The sequence below is a fragment of the Poromitra crassiceps genome (assembly GCF_964638095.1).
Source record: "Poromitra crassiceps genome assembly, chromosome: 1".
Lineage (NCBI taxonomy): Eukaryota > Metazoa > Chordata > Actinopteri > Beryciformes > Melamphaidae > Poromitra > Poromitra crassiceps.
Window position 1 is genome coordinate 77,579,985 of NC_139623.1, and position 21,552 is coordinate 77,601,536.

General features: G+C 40.9%; 1 protein-coding gene across 1 annotated transcript in view; it reads right to left on the reverse strand.

Moving 5' to 3' along the window:
* Positions 1-19,320, reverse strand: part of LOC310782055 (rho GTPase-activating protein 42-like) — a 42,515-nt gene extending 23,195 nt beyond the window's left edge. Inside the window, exons 1-7 of the mRNA XM_083642713.1 lie at positions 19,137-19,320; positions 14,550-14,645; positions 13,871-13,932; positions 10,008-10,079; positions 6,637-6,738; positions 6,428-6,538; positions 1-45 (exon numbers count right to left, since the gene is read on the reverse strand). The exon at positions 1-45 is cut by the window's left edge and continues 60 nt beyond it. Of these exons, the coding sequence (XP_083498839.1) occupies positions 1-45; positions 6,428-6,538; positions 6,637-6,738; positions 10,008-10,079; positions 13,871-13,932; positions 14,550-14,645; positions 19,137-19,290 (642 nt within the window). The 5' untranslated portion in view covers positions 19,291-19,320. The remainder of the gene's footprint in view (positions 46-6,427; positions 6,539-6,636; positions 6,739-10,007; positions 10,080-13,870; positions 13,933-14,549; positions 14,646-19,136) is intronic.
* Between the last annotated feature and the right edge of the window lie 2,232 nt (positions 19,321-21,552).

The following is a 21,552-nucleotide window of genomic DNA, read 5'->3' on the forward strand; positions in this document are numbered from 1 at the left end:
GCCCTCATGGTAGAAGGTAAACAAGCCCTGCAGAAAGGCTAATAACTGAAAGAGAGAGTGAGGAAACCACAGGAGAAGCGTGAGCTGAGGGACTGTGTGTGGAGAGAGGGAAATATGATGAGAGGATTACAAAAGATGACTGATTGTAGTTTACTCAACAACAAAGAGTCTATCTCTCTCTAGCCGTTTTCCCACATGCGCTTTGTACCGCAAAATGACCGGAACGTGGTCTAATGCCTGCATGTGGGAACGTCGTCGTACCGGTATAAGCGCGACCCCGTCATCGCCGACATTTCACCAGTTTCGAGCCAGTCAGAAGAGCGGTATGCTCTTAAGGGGACGCAAGTGGAAACGGGTCCAGTCATTTCCCGCCACAGCGGTCCTTCAATCATGGGCGAGGTGTAGCCTACACACGTTGTTTAATGTTCCAGCGGGCATAATCTAATCATTCGCGCACATTAAAGCAAACTGGCGAAATGATCTTGTGATAGCCTAATAAGAGCAGTATGTCAGCTTGCTGATTTCCGAAGGCAACCCCAGACACATCAAACGAAGCCAGTCTGTAAAAAGTGCTTCAACGCGACGCAGGTGAACGGATAAACATCGAACCAGCAACTATTTGTCTCAGACACGGATCCCAACTTCTTCAAAGTGCATCATCTAATCATTCGCGCACATCAAAGCAAACTACTTCCACATTTCGCTTCGTGCATTTGCTTTCTCTACATACATACAAGCGTTGAGCAGCTTGCAAGCCTCTGCCATTCTCGCTGTGTCTGTCCGTGGCTGCTGCTCTCGAGCAGAGAGGGTAAATCGGCTGTGTTTATTACGTTGGCGGCTTGACGCTGCTCTTAAGTCAAACGAGTGTGATTTATTGTGTGACAACTGACAAGTGAACTTATTTCGAGTTTTGCCGACCCCCCAAATAAGCCCCCCCCCCCCCCCTCCCCCCGCCCCCCAACATACAGGCAAATTCGCTGATAGATTCCCACATGCGCGAGCCGAAGTGTGAAGGGAAATGTCCGATATTGACTTACAGGTAATTTTCCGGTACGCATGTGGGAAAACGGCTTCTGTCAGGCGGAAGAGACCTCCATACAGGAAGTTCCAACATGGTAACAGGAAGTGGGCTTTACTGATATTATCTATCACACTTTGATCTTTGGCCAAGCATTGTGTCTGTGTGTATGCGAGAGCCTGCCTTGGCTGCCTGTCTTTCATTGATCATGTTTGCATGCGCACATCATTAATGCCCTTGCTGCAAGAAAGGTCAAGATGAACTTGAGCTTGATCATTTGATTAAGGATTAAGCATGTTTTCAGCCACGTCCAAAACACGCTTTTGGTATACAGTATATAGCTAATTGTACTAATTGAACTGTACAGGCCAGGGGTGAATTCTCATATAACTCACCTGAAGTAATAAGTTATATTACTGAGTTACTGCTAAAAGTAATATATTACATGTAATATGTTACTTTCGTTATGAGTTACCACCAACACTGCCCCCGGGTCAGGCTCAGGGGAAGCAACCCTGACCTGACCCGGAGTTCATGTCTGAAAGTGGCTTGGGACAGACGGACAATATTTCAGGGATTCCGCTATAGAGTGGACGTCCTGCCCCTTCCGTCGTTGTTTACAGTCTGATGAGGTCTCATATTATGCGGCTATTTATTATTATTAACCTGAATATTGACTGGACCTACAATCTATTTATTATTATTAACCTGAATATTGACTGGACCTACAATCTATTTATTATTATTAACCTGAATATTGACTGGACCTACAATCTATTTATTATTATGAACCTGAATATTGACTGGACCTACAATCTATTTATTATTATGAACCTGAATATTGACTGGACCTACAATCTATTTATTATTATTAACTTAAATATTGACTGGACCTACAATCTATTTATTATTATTAACTTAAATATTGACTGGACCTACAATCTATTTATTATTATGAACCTGAATATTGACTGGACCTACAATCTATTTATTATTATGAACCTGAATATTGACTGGACCTACAATCTATTTATTATTATGAACCTGAATATTGACTGGACCTACAATCTATTTATTATTATTAACTTAAATATTGACTGGACCTACAATCTATTTATTATTATGAACCTAAATATTGACTGGACCTACAATCTATTTATTATTATTAACTTAAATATTGACTGGACCTACAATCTATTTATTATTATGAACCTAAATATTGACTGGACCTACAATCTATTTATTATTATTAACTTAAATATTGACTGGACCTACAATCTATTTATTATTATTAACCTGAATATTGACTGGACCTACAATCTATTTATTATTATTAACTTAAATATTGACTGGACCTACAATCTATTTATTATTATTAACCTGAATATTGACTGGACCTACAATCTATTTATTATTATGAACCTAAATATTGACTGGACCTACAATCTATTTATTATTATTAACCTGAATATTGACTGGACCTACAATCTATTTATTATTATTAACCTGAATATTGACTGGACCTACAATCTATTTATTATTATTAACCTGAATATTGACTGGACCTACAATCTATTTATTATTATTAACTTAAATATTGACTGGACCTACAATCTATTTATTATTATTAACTTAAATATTGACTGGACCTACAATCTATTTATTATTATTAACCTGAATATTGACTGGACCTACAATCTATTTATTATTATTAACCTAAATATTGACTGGACCTACAATGTATTTATTATTATTAACCTGAATATTGACTGGACCTACAATCTATTTATTATTATTAACCTAAATATTGACTGGACCTACAATCTATTTATTATTATTAACCTGAATATTGACTGGACCTACAATCTATTTATTAGTATTAACCTGAATATTGACTGGACCTACAATCTATTTATTATTATTAACCTAAATATTGACTGGACCTACAATCTATTTATTATTATTAACTTAAATATTGACTGGACCTACAATCTATTTATTATTATTAACCTGAATATTGACTGGACCTACATTCTATTTATTATTATGAACCTGAATATTGACTGGACCTACAATCTATTTATTATTATTAACTTAAATATTGACTGGACCTACAATCTATTTATTATTATTAACCTGAATATTGACTGGACCTACAATCTATTTATTATTATGAACCTGAATATTGACTGGACCTACAATCTATTTATTATTATTAACCTGAATATTGACTGGACCTACAATCTATTTATTATTATTAACCTGAATATTGACTGGACCTACAATCTATTTATTATTATTAACTTAAATATTGACTGGACCTACAATCTATTTATTATTATTAACTTAAATATTGACTGGACCTACAATCTATTTATTATTATGAACCTGAATATTGACTGGACCTACAATCTATTTATTATTATTAACCTGAATATTGACTGGACCTACAATCTATTTATTATTATTAACCTGAATATTGACTGGACCTACAATCGATCAGCTCCAACTTCATCCTCGCATCAACTGGACTGTAAACAATAACTGCAGCGCATGCAAGCACGTCTTGGCACGGACATCCACTCTACACCGGAAACCTCAAAACATTAGCCATCTGTCCTTATCTGAGTCTTAAGATTGCCTGTACTGTGCAGCTTGCCGATCATTGACCAATAACAGGCGGAGCTGCAGCTCTGGAAAATCCCCCATCTCATCTCGTGCCGTCTCGCATGAGGGGCTCTATCGTTGCAGCGGCGCAGTTTCTAGGCCGAGCGCCAGCCGCAGCGCAAAGCAGTGGGCGTGGAAAGGCGCACTTGATATCTTGGTATCGGCGCTAAACTCAGCCTCAACCATTATAACCACGCCTTTTAAGCGTAAAATTATGCATTGTCCGCTCATTGGAGAATTGCAGGGAAGAGACACACGCTTGCCTTTTAAGCTCCAATTCCTGGACAAATCCGGTAAAACCAGACAAAGCCAAGGGCTCCGCCGCCCCCCCCTCCCTTCATCCGGTCTGTCTATCTCCATATATAGGCTATTATTCCATATTATTATGCTTCTCAAACCAATCTAACTGCAGTTAAAATACTGCAAGCATGTAAATACGCTACACTATAGCAAGACCAAAGTGAAAATAATGTTCTAAATGCATCGGATAGAAAATTATATAGCCTATGGCTGGATGTCATGAGATTAGATGAAAGTTTGGGCAGAATGATATCGTTTTATCTCTTCTCCCCCACTGCACGATGCAACATCCTCTGAATGACACCTATCACTTTTACTGGATCTGATTACTTTATTCTATTTTATTTACAGGATTTTATTATTGAGTAATTGTATTTTATTTGGCCTATATATGCCCCCCCCCCACCCCCTGCCCACAGGCGCTGACAAATATGTTCATTCTCAATAAAATCTTCAGTAATCAATCAGAGTGGCTTTAATAGCCAGATTGGCAGCAGCTGGCGCAGTGTGATCAATATGGCAGACCACAACCGATCCGCAAAGTTCTCTGCTGAGGAGAAAATGGTGCTGGCGAATCAGGTGATATATCTGTCCACCATCCATTTTGAATAGCTACAAAACAACTCTTTACTTAAGTCATTTATTCATCTATCCATCCAGGTTCAAATGTACCATCGCGCACTGTTTGGGGAGGGGAATTACCCCGCCGGGAGGGCCGATATGCGCTGCGGCTTGTTCAGCACCTCGGACAGCGCCGCTGCCACAGACGGGGGAAACATTTGGAAATAATTCTAACTACTATGCTTTGCACAGAGAAAATATAAATACAACAGACTATTCTGGAATGAATAGCTGTAAGGAAGAGTGGGGTTTGAAGAAGCGCTACACAACAGTTTATCCAGTTTCTCTCTTTCTCTCTTTCTTTCTCTCTCCCTTTCTCTCACATTAAACGATATACATGCCTATAATGTCAATTATCTGAATGAAATAATAATACATATTAATTAGGAATATTAGTAATATTAGTAGCCTAGCTAATTTCGGGGGGGGGGGGGGGTAATAAAACGTAGAGCTATATTACACATAAATGGGGATTATTATGATAGCCTAAAGTAAATTTATGAAACTGCATTACAGCTTCACCCAAAGCCTGAGAAGGGTTGCAATCTTATATTCTATTGTATTCTAAAGTATTTTTTTCTATATATTGTATTCTCCATTCACTTTCCTGTCCCCGGTGCACAGAATCCTGCTTTAGGCCTGCTTTTCAAAAGCGCAAAGCGCTAAAAGTAGGCCAGGTCGGAAGATGGCTGGAAGATAGCAGTACGCCGGTATTTAGCGCCGACACGCCCACTTTGGCGCATTCAGGGACTCCGCCACGCCCATTCGGCCTAAAGCGCATTTGGCAGCCTAAAGCCTATTGCTATCTTGCCGAAACAGGCGCAAGGCACGTTTTTTTGCGGTTAAGGCCCGTAATAGCGCCGATGGCCTGTGGGAGAATAGAGCCCGAGCTGTGCAAGGAGCCCAAGATGGCCACAGGCTACACTAGACTTCCAAACGGTAGTCCAAAAAACAACGGTAGGCTTTGTCCATATTATTTACTACTGTCGATGGTAAAGGCTGATACTGACCACATGCAATGGAATACAGCAAACCCATGAGCAATTCAAAGTACAAACAATAATTACAATGCAACAAAAGACATCACATAACAAAACGACAGGGCAGGTTACCAGTTTAACAGTTTCTCATTTGCATATTGTGCTATTTAAAGGAACACTCCGCCCATTTTCAACCAGCTTTGTATCATTAGAACATCAGTAGTATATCAGAAAACTGTAAACGGTTTTGAAGTCTGTCATTTAATTTGACTGTTATTGAGTGTTAAAGTGTGGACCAGTGACATCACTGGTCCACACTAACTCAAATTAATAACTCATTAACTCAAATCAACTCTCAATAACAATCATTCATCTAGTTTGACAGTTATTGAGAGTTGATTTGAGTTAATGAGTTATTAATTTGAGTTAGTGTGGACCAGTGATGTCACTGGTCCACACTTTAACACTCAATAACTGTCAAATTAAATGACAGACTTCAAAACAGCTTACAGTTTTCTGATATACTACTGATGTTCTAATGATACAAAGCTGGTTGAAAATGGCCAGAGTGTTCCTTTAAGCGCGGAGTGCAGGTGGAGGTCAGCAGTCTAATAATGCATCATGCATGTAGCTAAAATAATAATAGTTTACAACCGTTCAGTGTGGGAAGCTTTTGAGGGAAATGTGTGACCAAGTGTGAATATACAGGTCAATACAACTTGTCTCAAATTGTGCAATATGTTTTATACCAAGCAGATTGTGAAAGTTCTGACCTTTTTTGTAGTATGTACGGTAAGTAAGATTGGATATAAAAAGTGGTCTTTGTGTGTACATGACTCACCGGCTCCACAAATTCAAACTTCTTTCTCTCCTGCACTTCCTGAATCTTGAAGACATACTGCAGCGAGGCATCGTAAAACACCTGTCGGTCTTTACTCATCTGTGAATCTGCCTGCAACGACCGCAACAGCCACAGCACAAATATGTCAAGTTTCCTAACGCATGTAATATGAACGTGATGTAGGTTTTTAGGAATCAATCACTGTATACCTCCTGTAGCTGTGCTTCTTTCTTTTTGGAGGACAGGTTGAGGTGTTTCTCCAGAACAGAGTAGTACTTCTCTGTCTCCTTGTCAAACTGCTTCTTTTCCTCCTGACGAAGAAATGAACGAGAAGAGGACATTAGCATGAACTGAAAGCTTACAAAGGTGGATTTTTACCTTTGGTCCTCAATTTGGCTAGCCTGATCTCCACTTGTTTTCAGCCTTGACTTTTAACTGGCCAACAGGGCCTGACCTCCACTTGTTTTCAGCCATGGCTGCGTTTCGCAACAAAGAAGCATCTTAACTCCTTAAGAAGCTTCTTAACTCCCAAAGAAGTGTTTCCCAAACACCTTCTTAACAGCCTTCTTAGAGGCTGTTAAGAAGGGTGTAAGAAGGGTGTAAGAAGGCTCTTAAGAAGGGTTCTGTGAAAGGTGCTATATAAATCAGGCCATAAATCAGGCCATAAATCCACAGCATTCTTATTATAAAAGGAATCCATTCTGATTATGGTAAAACATTTAAAACACAAGTAACCATATTACATAGAGGAGAGATTTTCAAGTATTCCCCAATTTTAAACACTAAAAGGTGCATGAAAGAAAGGAAAAAGGGAAAAACACAACAGTGGACACTATATTATTATGTCCTTTTACCTGACACGGCTGAATCTGCGAGTGTTTCGTCATTAAGAAGGTGTTAAGAATGCCCCAGACCCTTCCTACAAAACCTTCTTAACGAAAGATCATCTTAGGCTAAGAAGCAATCGGGAAACGCGTTTGCTTCGTTGGCTTCTTACGGGAGCCTTAAGAAGGGTCAAAGAAGCTTCTTAGCGCTAAGAAGCTTTTGGGAAACGCATGCCTTCTTAACGAAAGATCAACTTAGGCTAAGAAGCAATCGGGAGCTTCTTTGACCCTTCTTAAGGCTCCCGTAAGAAGCTTCTTAGCGCTAAGAAGCTTTTGGGAAACGCAGCCCTTGACTTTTGACTGGCCAACAGGGCCTGATCTCCACTTGTTTTCAGCCTTGACTTTTGACTGGCCAACAGAGCCTGCAACAGAGCCTCTCTCTGGATGCCACTCTATCCAGTTTTATAAAGCAACAATGGCTATAAAGTCAGTTAGCCTCATATAATGTTCGAAATATTTACTCAGCATATTTGGCTGCCAACCAACTAAGTCATAAGTGAAAACCTTGTTATCATAACAAGTATTAAGACAAACTGGTAGCTGCACCCTGCCAATATACCTGCACCTGTGTGTCTCTGTCGCAAGTGACAAAACTTCAGAAGATTCTGTGATGAACTAACGTTTCAGCTTTAGCACCGACATATTAAGACGAAGTGCAATGGGACTATTAAGTGATCTAAATGAAGAGACCCTGCCAAAAGACAGCGGAAAGCATGTGAGCATGACTAACTATTTCCTACTTTCCAGAACAGCTGCAGCTCTTAAAGTCGAGGTGAACCCGTTCGTCACTGCGCCTGAGTCCGTTTCAGACTGAAAACAAATTGAGAGGCGGACCATATATACGGTGTCGATTATTTGATTTTACAATTCTGAGGACTGGCTTTGGCATTGGCCAATCCTGGCGTGTTCCACCCCCAAATCGGGTGGGATTCAGCGTGTTGTCGTGCTACGCGAGTGGGATCCGCGGAGTACCAGGCAGCCACTTGCTTCGTGCGTAGCGCGCGGACAATCCGATGCACGGGTGCTGCCCGCCCGCCTGGAATCTCCGAGGGTCGACACCTGACAGCCACGCTCTCGGAGGCGCGTGCGATTATCGTTATAAATGTAAATAATATTCCTGGAATGCGTGTTTTAACGAGCCAGTTACATTTCTTTGCATTCTTAGACATTATAGTTTTTGTTTTTTGTTCATGTTTCATACAATTGGCCAAGTTAGTAGTTAGTTTATGCTATAGGAATTCTGCCAGATGACAGGCACTAGGCGCCATTTTCTACTTCATTTGGAAGAGAAAATGATCCTGAAATGAAGATTTGATTGACAGCTGCCATGTCGTGATATGATTGGTTGAAATGGGGTAGAAATTTGATAGTACTAGGTGACGTCAGCAAACTGTAGATTAGTGTGAAATCTTGAAAAATGAACTTTAGATGTGAAAAAGTGTGAAAAACTAAAGAAATTATATTTTTGTGACTTTTTTGGCATACATTATTAAGTAGGTGCACTGCATACCCAGGTATTTGAACTAAAAGAAAAGAAAAGTCATTTTTGGGTTCAGCTCGACTTTAAGTCCAAACACCAGCAACTCTTGGGTCATTCTATGGGAAAACAGAGAGAGAGTGTGTGTGTGTGTGTGTGTGTGTGTGTGTGTGTGTGTGTGTGTGTGTGTGTGTGTGTGTGTGTGTGTGTGTGTGTGTGTGTGTGTGTGTGTGTGTGTGTGTGTCGCTCACACACTCCTGCTACATTCTACAAGCCGAGGGGGCACTCGGATCATCACTGAAAAATGAGTTACTGTGGCCTTGTCTGTTCATTGGGCCCTGCCAACCGTATGACACTACTCTCTCTCTCTCTCTCTCTCTCTCTCGCTCTCTCTATGTCTCTCTCTCTCTATGTCTCTCTATATCTATCTGAGAGAGAAAAACCAGAGATAGACTGAGTTATAAGATTTGAGACAGCTGCTGAAACCAGACTCACTTTGTGTTTATACAGTCACTTTGTGTTTATACAGTCTCTCTGACTTTAACTATCTCTCTCTCTCACACACACACACACACACACACACACACACTCTCTCTCTCTCTCTTTCTCTCTCTCTCTCTGTGTCAACGTCTTGCTCTCTCTTCGTTTGGAGCGTCCGTTCCCATGACCTTACTACTGACACTGGACTGAGATCCATAGTGTGTCCGACCAACAAATCGGATACTCTGACCGCTGGCTGAGAGAGATGGACCATCAGACCATAGCAGGCCTATCTGTCTGACTATCTATGTCTGGTATTGCCGCTTGCGGCTATATTTATTATTTGGTATTGGCATATTGGTTATCAGCTGTAATTGTTTTATCACACTCTGAAAGTTCAAAGTGTGGGTTAACTGGCTCAGTTATCCTGCCATAATCAAATATATACGTAAATGATATTTTGAAGGAAAGGAAGAGGGATGAAAGGATCTAGGGTGGAGGGAGGGATGAATGGATGAATGAATGAATGAATGATAAGGATTACTTTATGTTAATAATCAACGCTCATCCTATTCCTATTTATTGAGGTTTGGGAACTAGCCAGCTAGCTAGCTCTCAAACGCTAATACACAATACACATACTGTGACTATTTTGAGAGCACACAGCATCTTTTGAGAGCACATAATATCTTTTCAAGTACAGTATATCTTCAATAGATACAAACAACACAACTTATACCTTAACAGCTCCAATCTGCTCCTTACGAAACCTCTCCAGTGGAGAGATCAAGACGTCATCTGCATTCTGGATCTGAGAGAGGCAGAAACCACAACAGCTCAGAGACAAGAAGTCCTAACAGTCAACTTTATGACCAATGACAGAAATAAGACACCCAAGTGATGTGTATGTTCCATGGGGGCTGCTGCGATGGAGACTTGTCAGTGCTTTTCGCTGATTAGCTACAAGCCAAGGTGAAGTGGCTCTAACAGTCAGCGTGTTGAGTCTGGTTGCTAATCAGACGCTTATGTTTTGTTTCAAAGGGGACTGAGAAATAAATTGAATACAGTGACAATTTTGTTTGACACAGTCTAATTTCTTGGCATTTCTGCTTTATTCAATAGCAGAGACTGACATGAAATATTTGAGAAAAAAACGACACAATCCATCCTACTCAAATCTCAGTGCTGCATTTACAGTGGGGAATCTCATTAGTATATCAAATGAAGATATCAAGACCTGAGGTTGAGGGATGACCAACTTCACACTTTTATGAGAGCAAATATCAGCTTTAGATTTATTTTCATCCATTTGAAATTGATTTGTTCCCATATTTAGCTCTACTGTATCTGGGGGAGTGCTTTATTTTCTGATGAGTCCTTCATAAGTGTTGATGTACGTCAAGATTTAAGCAAACTATAAGACAGAGTCCACGCTGCAACAGAAAGTCGCTGTTTTCAGGGATAAAACATGATACAATTCATCTCATCAATTCTCATAAACATCTGGTTTTATTTACTATTTGCATAACAAGCCTAACAGCTTAGAGGAGCGCTATCCAAGGTGCTAAACATATCAATATCACACAGTTATGCCAAGCACAAACCTGAATTAAAGTAATTGTTTATGAATTCTTGTAGGCACTTTAGTGCAGTCTCATGCCATTTCTAATGGTACTAAAATAAATAAAAAATAATAGCAATCTGATAGTTAAAATAGCTCAAACCTGTTTGCTTGTTATCAAACATGATGAACTGACTCTTCCCAAGACATTCAGTTTCTCAAAGTTTGAAAATAAGTATTCCGTGCCTGATCTACTGGTGATGATGTGTTTCTGGTGACATTGATAGCAACTATTGCACAAACTCTTTTATTACTGAATGACCAAACTGATCACACTGCACAAACTCTTTTATTACTGAATGACCAAACTGATCACACTGCACAAACTCTTTTATTACTGAATGACCAAACTGATCACACTGCACAAACTCTTTTATTACTGAATGACCAAACTGATCACACTGCACAAACTCTTTTATTACTGAATGACCAAACTGATCACACTGCACAAACTCTTTTATTACTGAATGACCAAACTGATCACACTGCACAAACTCTTTTATTACTGAATGACCAAACTGATCACACTGCACAAACTCTTTTATTACTGAATGACCAAACTGATCACACTGCACAAACTCTTTTCTGAATGACCAAACTGATCACACTGCACAAACTCTTTTATTACTGAATGACCAAACTGATCACACTGCACAAACTCTTTTCTGAATGACCAAACTGATCACACTGCACAAACTCTTTTCTGAATGACCAAACTGATCACACTGCACAAACTCTTTTGGCTAACCTGATCTAAGGCAGTGGATCCCAAACTGGGGTACGACATGTTGCAAAATGCAGTGAATTGGCTGCTTCTAATTATTGCATTGCCTCATTTTCATGTTAAAATAATAATAAAAATAAATAAAAATAATAATAAATAAATAAATAAATAAATAAATAAATAAATAAATAAATAAATAAATAAATAAATAAATAAATAAATAAATAAATAAAAATCAATATTTAAACATGGACATTATGAGAAAGGTGCAATAATAGTCATTGCATTGTAATCATGTAATTATGCTCTTTACAACACAAACACTTGGGCTTCGGGATCAATGGCTGACAGTCAAATTTCACCTGACTAATACCCGCAAAGAATTACAGAAATGTCCCAATACCTTTGCAACTGACTGCATGTACAAGGACACTTAACTAAAGTACTGAAGAGCATTGTGCTATTTTAATAACGTCTACTCTAATTGATTGATTGCCTGAGACAGGTAGTCTTTCAGAGTAACCCAGTTGCCAGAGATGCCCTTTATAACGCAATAGTGCTGGTATTATTAGCAATCCAGGCCTATCGGCAGTGTTTCTGTGGTGCTACTCCAAATGGAAAAGCGTATAATTAAAATACACACAGACAGAAAATGAAAGAGAGAAGAGAGGGAGAGAGAGAGAGAGAGAGAGAGAGAGAGAGAGAGAGAGAGAGAGAAGACAAACACACACAGGCCCCTTTTATAGACTTTCCCAGGCAGTCAAGGCTGTGCTCAAAGTCTCATTGGGGAATTGGCAGAATAGGTTCCACATGCTGCCTCCGCACACACACACACACACACCACACGCACGCACGCACGCACGCACGCACGCACGCACGCACGCACACACACACACACACACACACACACACCACACGCATGCACGCACGCACGCACGCACGCACGCACACACACACACACACACACACACACACACACACACACACACACACACACACACACACACACACACACACACAAGCTTGTATGCGCACAGACTGTGCCAGACTCAAGTCACTCCCACACAAAGCAAAGGCCTCCGGTTGACTGAGGGTCTCTATAACGTCATAGATCTCTTCGGAGTCGCTTCGGAGCACACAGTGACGTTAGCCTGCATTTTTAACTTGGAATTTGTTGCTTTAGATTGGTGCAAGCACCAGATTTAGACTAGAGCCTGGGGAAATGTGGTGGCTATGGTGCACTCAGTCAAAGGTGCCTGACAAACGCTTCAACCTTCCTTCAAACTGAAATGCTGATGCCCAGATGTCACATCTGCCAAGTCATGCTTTCTCATTAACCCATTGATACCTGATGCAGCATTTGTGTGTATATCCCTCATTTGTGTGCGTATCCCTTTAAGACCGCGAACTGCGTTAACGCGGTTCACGGTCTTAAAGGGATACACACACAAATGCTGCATCAGGTATCAATGGGTTAAGATAGTGATGCACTTGTTGGTTGCTGTTCCGTCTCCAAGCTGCGGCAGCTTTATCCCGAGGAGTGCAATAGAGAGGGTGCAACAAATCTGCTGGACAACAGTGCCGTTCTTTTTTCTTTTAATCCAGTAAGAGGAAAGGGCAAAGGAACTTATTATGGCTTAGAAGACCTTGGTAAAAAAAAACATTCCTTTAGTTTAGAAAGAGCTCTGGGGGTTCAGTGGCCTATTCAGTCCAACACAGTAAAGTCCAGCATTCAAGGCACTTGAAAAACACGCTGTGATACAACAAATAAAGCACATAAAGCCCTTTGTTATAACAATCAGTCAAGATATCAATCAATCAAGATAAATCTATATACAGTATATGTTCAGAAGATTCGTCACATAGCTCATGATTATCAATCTATCTCATAATTACAATTATGCATTTAACAAAGTTAAATGCAAGAATAATATAATATTTTCTCTCATTATATCAAAAGAAGTGACTTTTTTGTCTTCACAATTCCATCATAAATTGTAACTGAATCCTTAATCCCATAATGCACGTCATCTTCAAGGCAAATATGTATTTCACCATCCTCTTAACTTCAATCATAGAAATGACGGATATTTATTCACAGCATTGCTGCTATCTTTATATGAACTGCCTCAAATAAAGTTCAGCATTCAAACCATGGGAGACTCAATGTTTTCAGAGGTGAAAATGACACAAAACGATACTTAAGAACATGGAGGCCAGCATTTTGAGGCTCTCTCTCTCTCACACACATTCTTACCAATCGTCTTCTCTCCTCCTCCATGGTGCTCAAGAGCTGAGAGAATTCCTTTAAGGATTGAGCTGCACAAGAGAGATCAGACAACGTTGTACATGGTTTCAGCATACAATACAATAAAGACTGTCCATGTTTTATATCGTACTAGAGCCCGACCGATACTGGATTTTTGAGGCCGATGCCGATGCCGATATTAGGGTGTAAAAACAATCCGATATCGATATATCGGCCGATATTCTTATATTAAATATACACATTATATTACACAATGTTTTTGCAATGATCCCTCAAATATCAAACACTTGACAAAGATATGACTTGACATGACTTGAGATGTATGTAGGCAGGATATTTTACAGCTTATCAATAAACTTTATTGTCCAAAATGACATCAATGCAATGAAACAGTAAACTTAACTGGGGATTTAATCATTATAAATAACTAGAAATACAAAAACACAAATAGAACAAATATAAAATATAACCTGAATTAAGAAAAAAGATCAAATATACACAACATGTTGTCTATGACTTAAAAATTACAAAATAAAAAAATATCGGCATATCGGCCAACACCGATATATCGGTTATCGGCCAATATCGACCGATAATATCGGTGGACCGATATATCGGTCGGGCTCTATATAGTACTGGTGACATTTGGTGTTATTTTGCACCTCACCTATATTAATCTCATCATCAGTCTCAGCATCTCCAGTACACTCAAACTGGAACTCCTGTAGAGACTGAGAGAACCTCTGAACCGCCAGAGAAAGACCTGAGAGAGAGAGAGAGAGAGAGAGAGAGAGAGAGAGAGAGAGAGAGAGAGAGAGAGAGAGAGAGAGAGAGAAACACTGGAAACAATCACTGGAAACATGCACACAATCTAATAATTGCCTGCATCTTACATTGTTTATAATAATAATCATACATGCACTTTGTCCCATTTTGTACGAGGTAACTATTGATTTGATACATCACTGTCATGTCCCTCTCTTCCCCTATAGGCTACAAGCCATGTGACTTGTGATAAACTACAGTGGAATCATATTGTGATGATGTGGTGATTTTGGGATATTGTGACCTACAATTCAGCTGTAAATTGACAAACTGGTGATAACAAGCTAGTTTTATTGAAGAACTCTGACAAAATGAGGTATGGTAGAAATATTGGCCGCAAAATGTCGTTTTGTTTGACATCACACCTAACATTACCATTTGGTTTATTGGGATGGACATTCATTTGATTAGTTAGGTGATTTTGGATACATGAGCCCGTGTTATGTATGAATATGACATATAGGCCTATTTATATTGAAAAATGTGATTAATGTGATATTGATTTCACAACCATCAGCCCAGCCCTGATCTGGAGACAAACCAGGACATGGTGGTGAGGTTCAATTACTAGGTTCAATGCAAGAATTACATAGAAAACCCTTAACTAATATCAAAGGCACCACCAGCCATATGATCACCTCAGAAATTCCTTGTAGTGGAAACTGATTAATCGAGTTTTGAGTCCAAGTTCAAGAAAATTATGAAATGCCTGTATTCAGTACAAGCCAGGAGCAGTTGACGTTAATCCTGCCCTGCCCATGCTGTTTCATCTCGTGTGATCCCAGAACATCCAACCTACATTGTGCATCATCAGTGTGTAACAGGCTTCAGTGTGTGGGTCAAGAGAGAGAGAGAGCAGGCTTACAAGTAAAAGAAACCACCGGTAAAAGTGAAGGTGGGTGCCTGCGCTCTAGTGGAGGGTAAAGCCGCCGCCTACAAAATGACATAATGCCGATCTGGTGTACAGACATTGTGACATCATCAGTGGGACAAAAATTTAAACGAACAGTGCCCACTTGCTCCCTTTTATATAATAATTCCTAGGCTCGGCCGCTGCGTGGCCTCGCCCGCCCTGCAGCTCAACCGCTGCGCGGGCTCACCTGCTCTTATGACATCATTGACGACATCACTTCCAGTTGAGTGACGTCACTTCCAGGACAAAAATCGCAGAGATTGTCCACTTCCGCCCTTAGATAGATGTTATAATAATCTCTTCTCCTTCTTGGGGGCAATTAGTAAATTTCTTATTATTGAATAATTACAGCACATGAATGTGTTCTAGTCAGAATGGTATGGTGGTATGTATGCTAAATACATTTCAATGCAGCCTCCAATCCAAAATATGACATGTTATTGTGCCACTGAATGAATGTTATTGGCTGGGTTTCCCAAAAGCTTCTTTGCGCTAAGAAGCTAATTCAACCCTTCTTAAGGCCCCCTTAAGAAGCAAACGCGTTTCCCAATTGCTTCTTTACGAAGGCATGCGTTTCCCAAAAGCTTCTTAGCGCTAAGAAGCTTCTTTGACCCTTCTTAAGGCTCCCGTAAGAAGCCAACGAAGCCAACGCGTTTCCCGATTGCTTCTTAGCCTAAAATTATCTTCCAATTATCCTCCGTTAAGAAGGCTGCGTTTCCCAAAAGCTTCTTAGCGCTAAGATGATCTTTCGTTAAGAAGGTTTTGTAAGAAGGGTCTGGAGCCTTCTTAACACCTTCTTAATGACAAAACACTGGCAGATCCAGCCGCGTCAGGCAAAAGGAGATACTTGTGTCCACTGTTCCTCTTGTGTTTTTCCCTTTTTCCTTTCTTTCATGTAGGGTGAATGGAGGTATTATGGGACACTTTTTGACTTTTCGCCTTGTGGAAGCTTTTTTGCCATCAATTAAAAAAAATAGCCCAACACATGATACATTTCTGTAATAGTCAAGATGTTACCTAACCTTCTGAGGTGGAATGAAGGTTACATTATATTCCAAGGAGGCGTGGCATCCTCTTTTGTGTGAACTGACCCAAAATCCCTTTTTCCTGTAACGTTTCGTATTATGGGACAAAATGTTTCGTATTATGGGACAGATGCCTTATGATGAATTTAGGCTAGTGTAAGCATTTACTACACAATTTAATTCATACTTTGATATAATCTGACATGCACATCTTACTTTTCCTATTCATCTTTATAAATTAACACTCCATGTTAATTTAAACTGTTTTATTTAATGTTTAAAACTCTGTAAACAATTCAAACAACAATCGGCCTGCCCTCACTGTCACAACAACCCCCTTAGTTGTTGAGTTAACAGTAGGTTAGGTTTAGGATTATTAAGTTGAGGGGTGGGGTTAGGGTTAGGATGAATAAGTTGAGGGTTAGGGTTAGAATGATTAAGTTGAGGGGTGGGCTTATGGTTAGGATGGTTAAGTTGAGGGTTAGGGTTAGGATGATTAAGTTGGGTGGTGGGGTTAGGGTTAGGATGATTAAGTTGGGGGGTGGGGTTAGGGTTAGGATGATTAAGTTGAGGGATTGGGTTATGATGGTTAAGTTGAGGGTTGGGGTTAGAATGATTAAGTTGAGGGGTGGGGTTTGGGTTAGGATGATTAAGTTGAGGGTTAGGGTTCGGATGAGTATGTTGATGGTTGGGGTTAGGTTTAGGATGATTAAATTGAGTGGTGGGGTTATGGTTAGGATGATTAAGTTGAGGGTTAGGGTTAGGATGAGTATGTTGGTGGTTGGGGTTAGGGTTAGGATGCTTAAATTGAGGGTTGGGGCTGGGGTGATTAAGTTGAGGTTTGGGGTTAGGATGATGAAGTTGAGGGTTGGGGTTAGGATGATGAAGTTGAGGGTTGGGGTTAGGATGATTAAATTGAGGGTTGGGGTTAGGGTTAGGATGATTAAGTTGAGGGTTGGGGTTAAGGTTAGGATGATTAAGTTGAAGGTCAGGCTGGGATGATTATGTTTAGGGTTGGGGTTAGGGCTAGGATGATTCAGTTGAGTCTATTAATATTAACCAATTGAAGTGGTCAGCTTTTTTTTGCCTGCCTATTTGTTGGTAACCACTAATCTATTCTAGAGAATAAACAATGGTTCTCTATTGCAAGGTTGATCATTTTGTTCATTAGCAAAGCCTTTTAGCACTGTCCCATAATATGAAAACATACTGTCCCATAATACGAAACCGTGTTTCGTATTATGGGACAAAATGAAAACAACCTAATTCCAAAAATAAAACTTTGTTTTGTTTTGTTTTTGTTTTGTTTTTCGTTGCAAACATGCATCATATTCATGTTCCATCAAAAGTTTGTGCAATATATTAGCTATGAGAATTTTATGACCTTATGATGAAAACTAGCTAAAGCTTATGTCATTTTCCTCACCTCATGCCCTGCAGGGTCAACCTCCTGTTTGAAGCTTGGCCCGCCCACATATGTGATGTCACACCAATGAGGGCATGCGATTTTGATTGTGTAGTTTCACAGGTAGGGCTCAGAAAAAAAAGTTTTTATTTTCACTCATCAGGCAAGAAAATATAGCCTCTATAGCTTAAGTGTCCCATAATACGCTATGTCCCATAATACCTCCATTCACCCTACCCTTTAGTGTTTAAAATTAGGGAACACTTGAAAATCTCCCCTGTATGTATGGTTACTTGTGTTTTAAATGTTTTACCGTAGGCTATATTCCTCTAATCAGAATGGATTCCTTTTATAATGTTGTGGATTTATATAGCACCTTTCACAGAACCCAAGGTCGCTTAAATTCTGTAGTGTTTCTCTGTTTTGTTGTATGCTGTGTATATAAAGCAATTTGAACTGCAGTCCATGTCTGAAATAAATAATGTTTAATAAAGTTTAACATGACCATGATTAGGTGTTAACAGTGTTTCTCAACCACTGAGTCGTGGCCCACTGCTGGGCTCAGAGTGCCATCAAGTGAGCCGCTCCAGTTAAGATGCTTCTTAAGAGCCTTCTATTTTTTTTATTTTTCTCGACTGTTAAGAAGGCGTTTGGGAAACACTTCTTTGGAGCCTTCTTAACTCATTGAGAAGCTTCTTAACTCCTTAAGAAGCTTCTTAACTCTTAAGAAGCTTCTTTGTTGGGAAACTCAGCCATTGTTAATGGACCCAAGTGTCATTAGTAGACAAAAGCTCTACACAGACCCGAATCAGCAACTGTTAGGCTATGGCCCCATTATGTGACCACAGAGAGCTAATGCAATCCAAACACAACAGAGTATACATATCAAACTATTTAGTAAGAAGAAGACACATAGGACAAAAGCTCTGCGTCTATTTGGCATGGTGGTGGCCTTGACGTTAAAACCCGTAGTCCGCCGTATAGGCCGACGGTTTCCAGCGTAGCTAGTGCAAAATAGGCACGTTTGTGTTAACTCTAAACACAGTTGACCCACAAAACAAGACATGTATATTTGACTCGACTTACTTCTTAGCGCAGATATGAGCATGTTGCCGTCTTTGATGATGTCCTTTATAAACCTGTTGGTGCGCTCCAGCTCTATCTCATGGCACTGCAGGCGATCTCTAAACTCTGGACTGTCCAGGAAAGAGTCACTAAACTCCAGCGTCGGCAGACCCATCGATAATAAATACAACTAATATCTTTTAAGAACTGCTATTTATACGGTCGCCGAGGCAGGCATACAAAAAGAAAGCACTACGTTTCGATGGCCGAAGAATTGGTTAGAATAACTTTCTTCCCAGTACTTTTTTCATGCTCTTCTAATTTTTTCCCAAGAGCTTCCGGACACTTCAGACTGTGTGGAACAGAGAGAGCAGAGGCAGCAATACAAAGAGTTTGACTAAAGCTGTACTAAAGGTTAGCACGATGCGGATTAACGTGTCTTCTTTACAGCTAACAAAATATAACATCGCCGTGATCAGTCTAACGATTTACTCCGCATAGAAAACACTATCGGACTGTTACCGAGCGAAGACATTGGAATTTAATCTTTAGACGCATAGTTGTCATTCGACACTGTAATGGACTTAACTCTGTGTATGGGTGTCTCTCAGGCAGGACCCGTTACTATAGGGACGGGAGACTCCTGCTGGCGCGTGCTGAAATATATCATAGTGCACTACTAGACTGCCTGCCAAGTAGGTCTACTGTGTGTGTGTGTGTGTGTGTGTGTGTGTGTGTGTGTGTGTGTGTGTGTGTGTGTGTGTGTGTGTGTGTGTGTGTGTGTGTGTGTGTGTGTGTGTGTGTGTGCGTGTGTGCGTGTGTGTGTGTGTGTGCGTGCGTGCGTGCGTGTGTGTGGACTGCATCTCTACAGTCTAGCACAGGGATACCCAACTTGCTTTGCCCAGGGGCCACTTTCGTCAAATGATAGAAGGCCAGGGGCCGGCTAATAAATAAACAATATACATTTTGTTGATTGTAGGTTTTTGGGGTGTCAGCCGAGTTTAGTCTGACAATGTTGTGCACACCGGATAGATAGTTAGTTAGGTTAAGTTAGTTAGGTTAAGTACATACATAAGTGCCTGGGTAGCGAGCAGATGGCAGTATTTGACAATTTAGCGGCTAAATTATAGATTATTGAAAGATATTCCATATTCCAGACTGAAATGCTATAACAGAAGTGGAGTATTGGCCAGACGCATAGGTAGCGGAACGCATCTGAACTTGGGGGGGCCGGGGGGCGTGTCGGGGGGGCGCCGCCCCCCCCCCCCCCCCCCCGCCCCCCCCACACACACACACGTCTGTGAACCACCATCATTGATTATTATTATTATCATCATATAAAGATTTTGGTCGTTTGAAGCCAGATTCATATAGGAATATCTCATTTTAAATTAACATTAGGATTAGACGGTTGTGATGTCAGTATTCAGTCTTAACAATCATATATTTGCTCCTTTTCTCACTCACTCCTATGTCACCACCTGCTCTCCCTGCAGGGTTTGAGATTAAACTTTTTTTTTTATCACCAGCCAATATGGCTGCTAGTTAATGTACAGGTAGGTGGTATTTCCTGCTTGGCATTGATGCCTGTCGCACCTCCTCCGGTGCCCACGGGTCAGCTGCAGGGTCATCAGCTAGGAACCACCATTCATCAACGTTTCGCTCCTTTAATCACTAGAACGTCTCCTGGTGGCGGAGCAGTGACAGGGACGTCTCCCTGTCACCCCCTGCAGCTGATAGGTGTTACCCCCTGCGGCTGTTGTCGGGGTTAGTTGTTCTTTCCCCAGCTCCTGTCCTTCCTCCTCAGCCAGAGCCAAAAGCTGCCCTTCTCGGCCTCCTCTGCCAGCTCTTTTATGGCCTTCCTCAGCTTCCCTCCAGTCACTCCTGCGTCCCTCAAGAGGCGTGTGGCTGACTGCCCCACGTAGCCTCGGCAGCCAACCTCCACTGGGTAGATGGTAGCCTTCCAGCCAGCCTCCCGACACTCAGCAGCCAGCTCTGAATACTTGGCCTTCTTGCGCTCAAAGGCAGCCTCAATCCCCTCTTCTGATGGGACTGTCAGCTCGATGAGGTGCACCGCTCTTGCCTTGGTGGACCACACCACAATGTCAGGGCGGAGAGATGTAGTTGTGATCTCCGTGGGGAACCGGAGTTGCTTGTGGAGATCAACCCTCATGTCCCACTTGTGGTCAGGGGAGAAGGGCCTTGTTGTCTCTTTTGGCCTGGTGTATCTTCTTCCGCCCCCTTCCATGACAAAGCTGGTGTGGTTCTCTGCTGGTTCTTTGCTGCCCTGTCGACGCCCCTCCAGCACCTCTGCCAGTTTCCCCAGGACCTGGTCGTGACGCCATCTGTAGCGCCCCTGAGAGAGTGCGATCTTGCAGCCTGACAAGATATGCTGGAAGCTTGCATTGGGAGCATTGCAGAGTGAGCAGCATTCCTC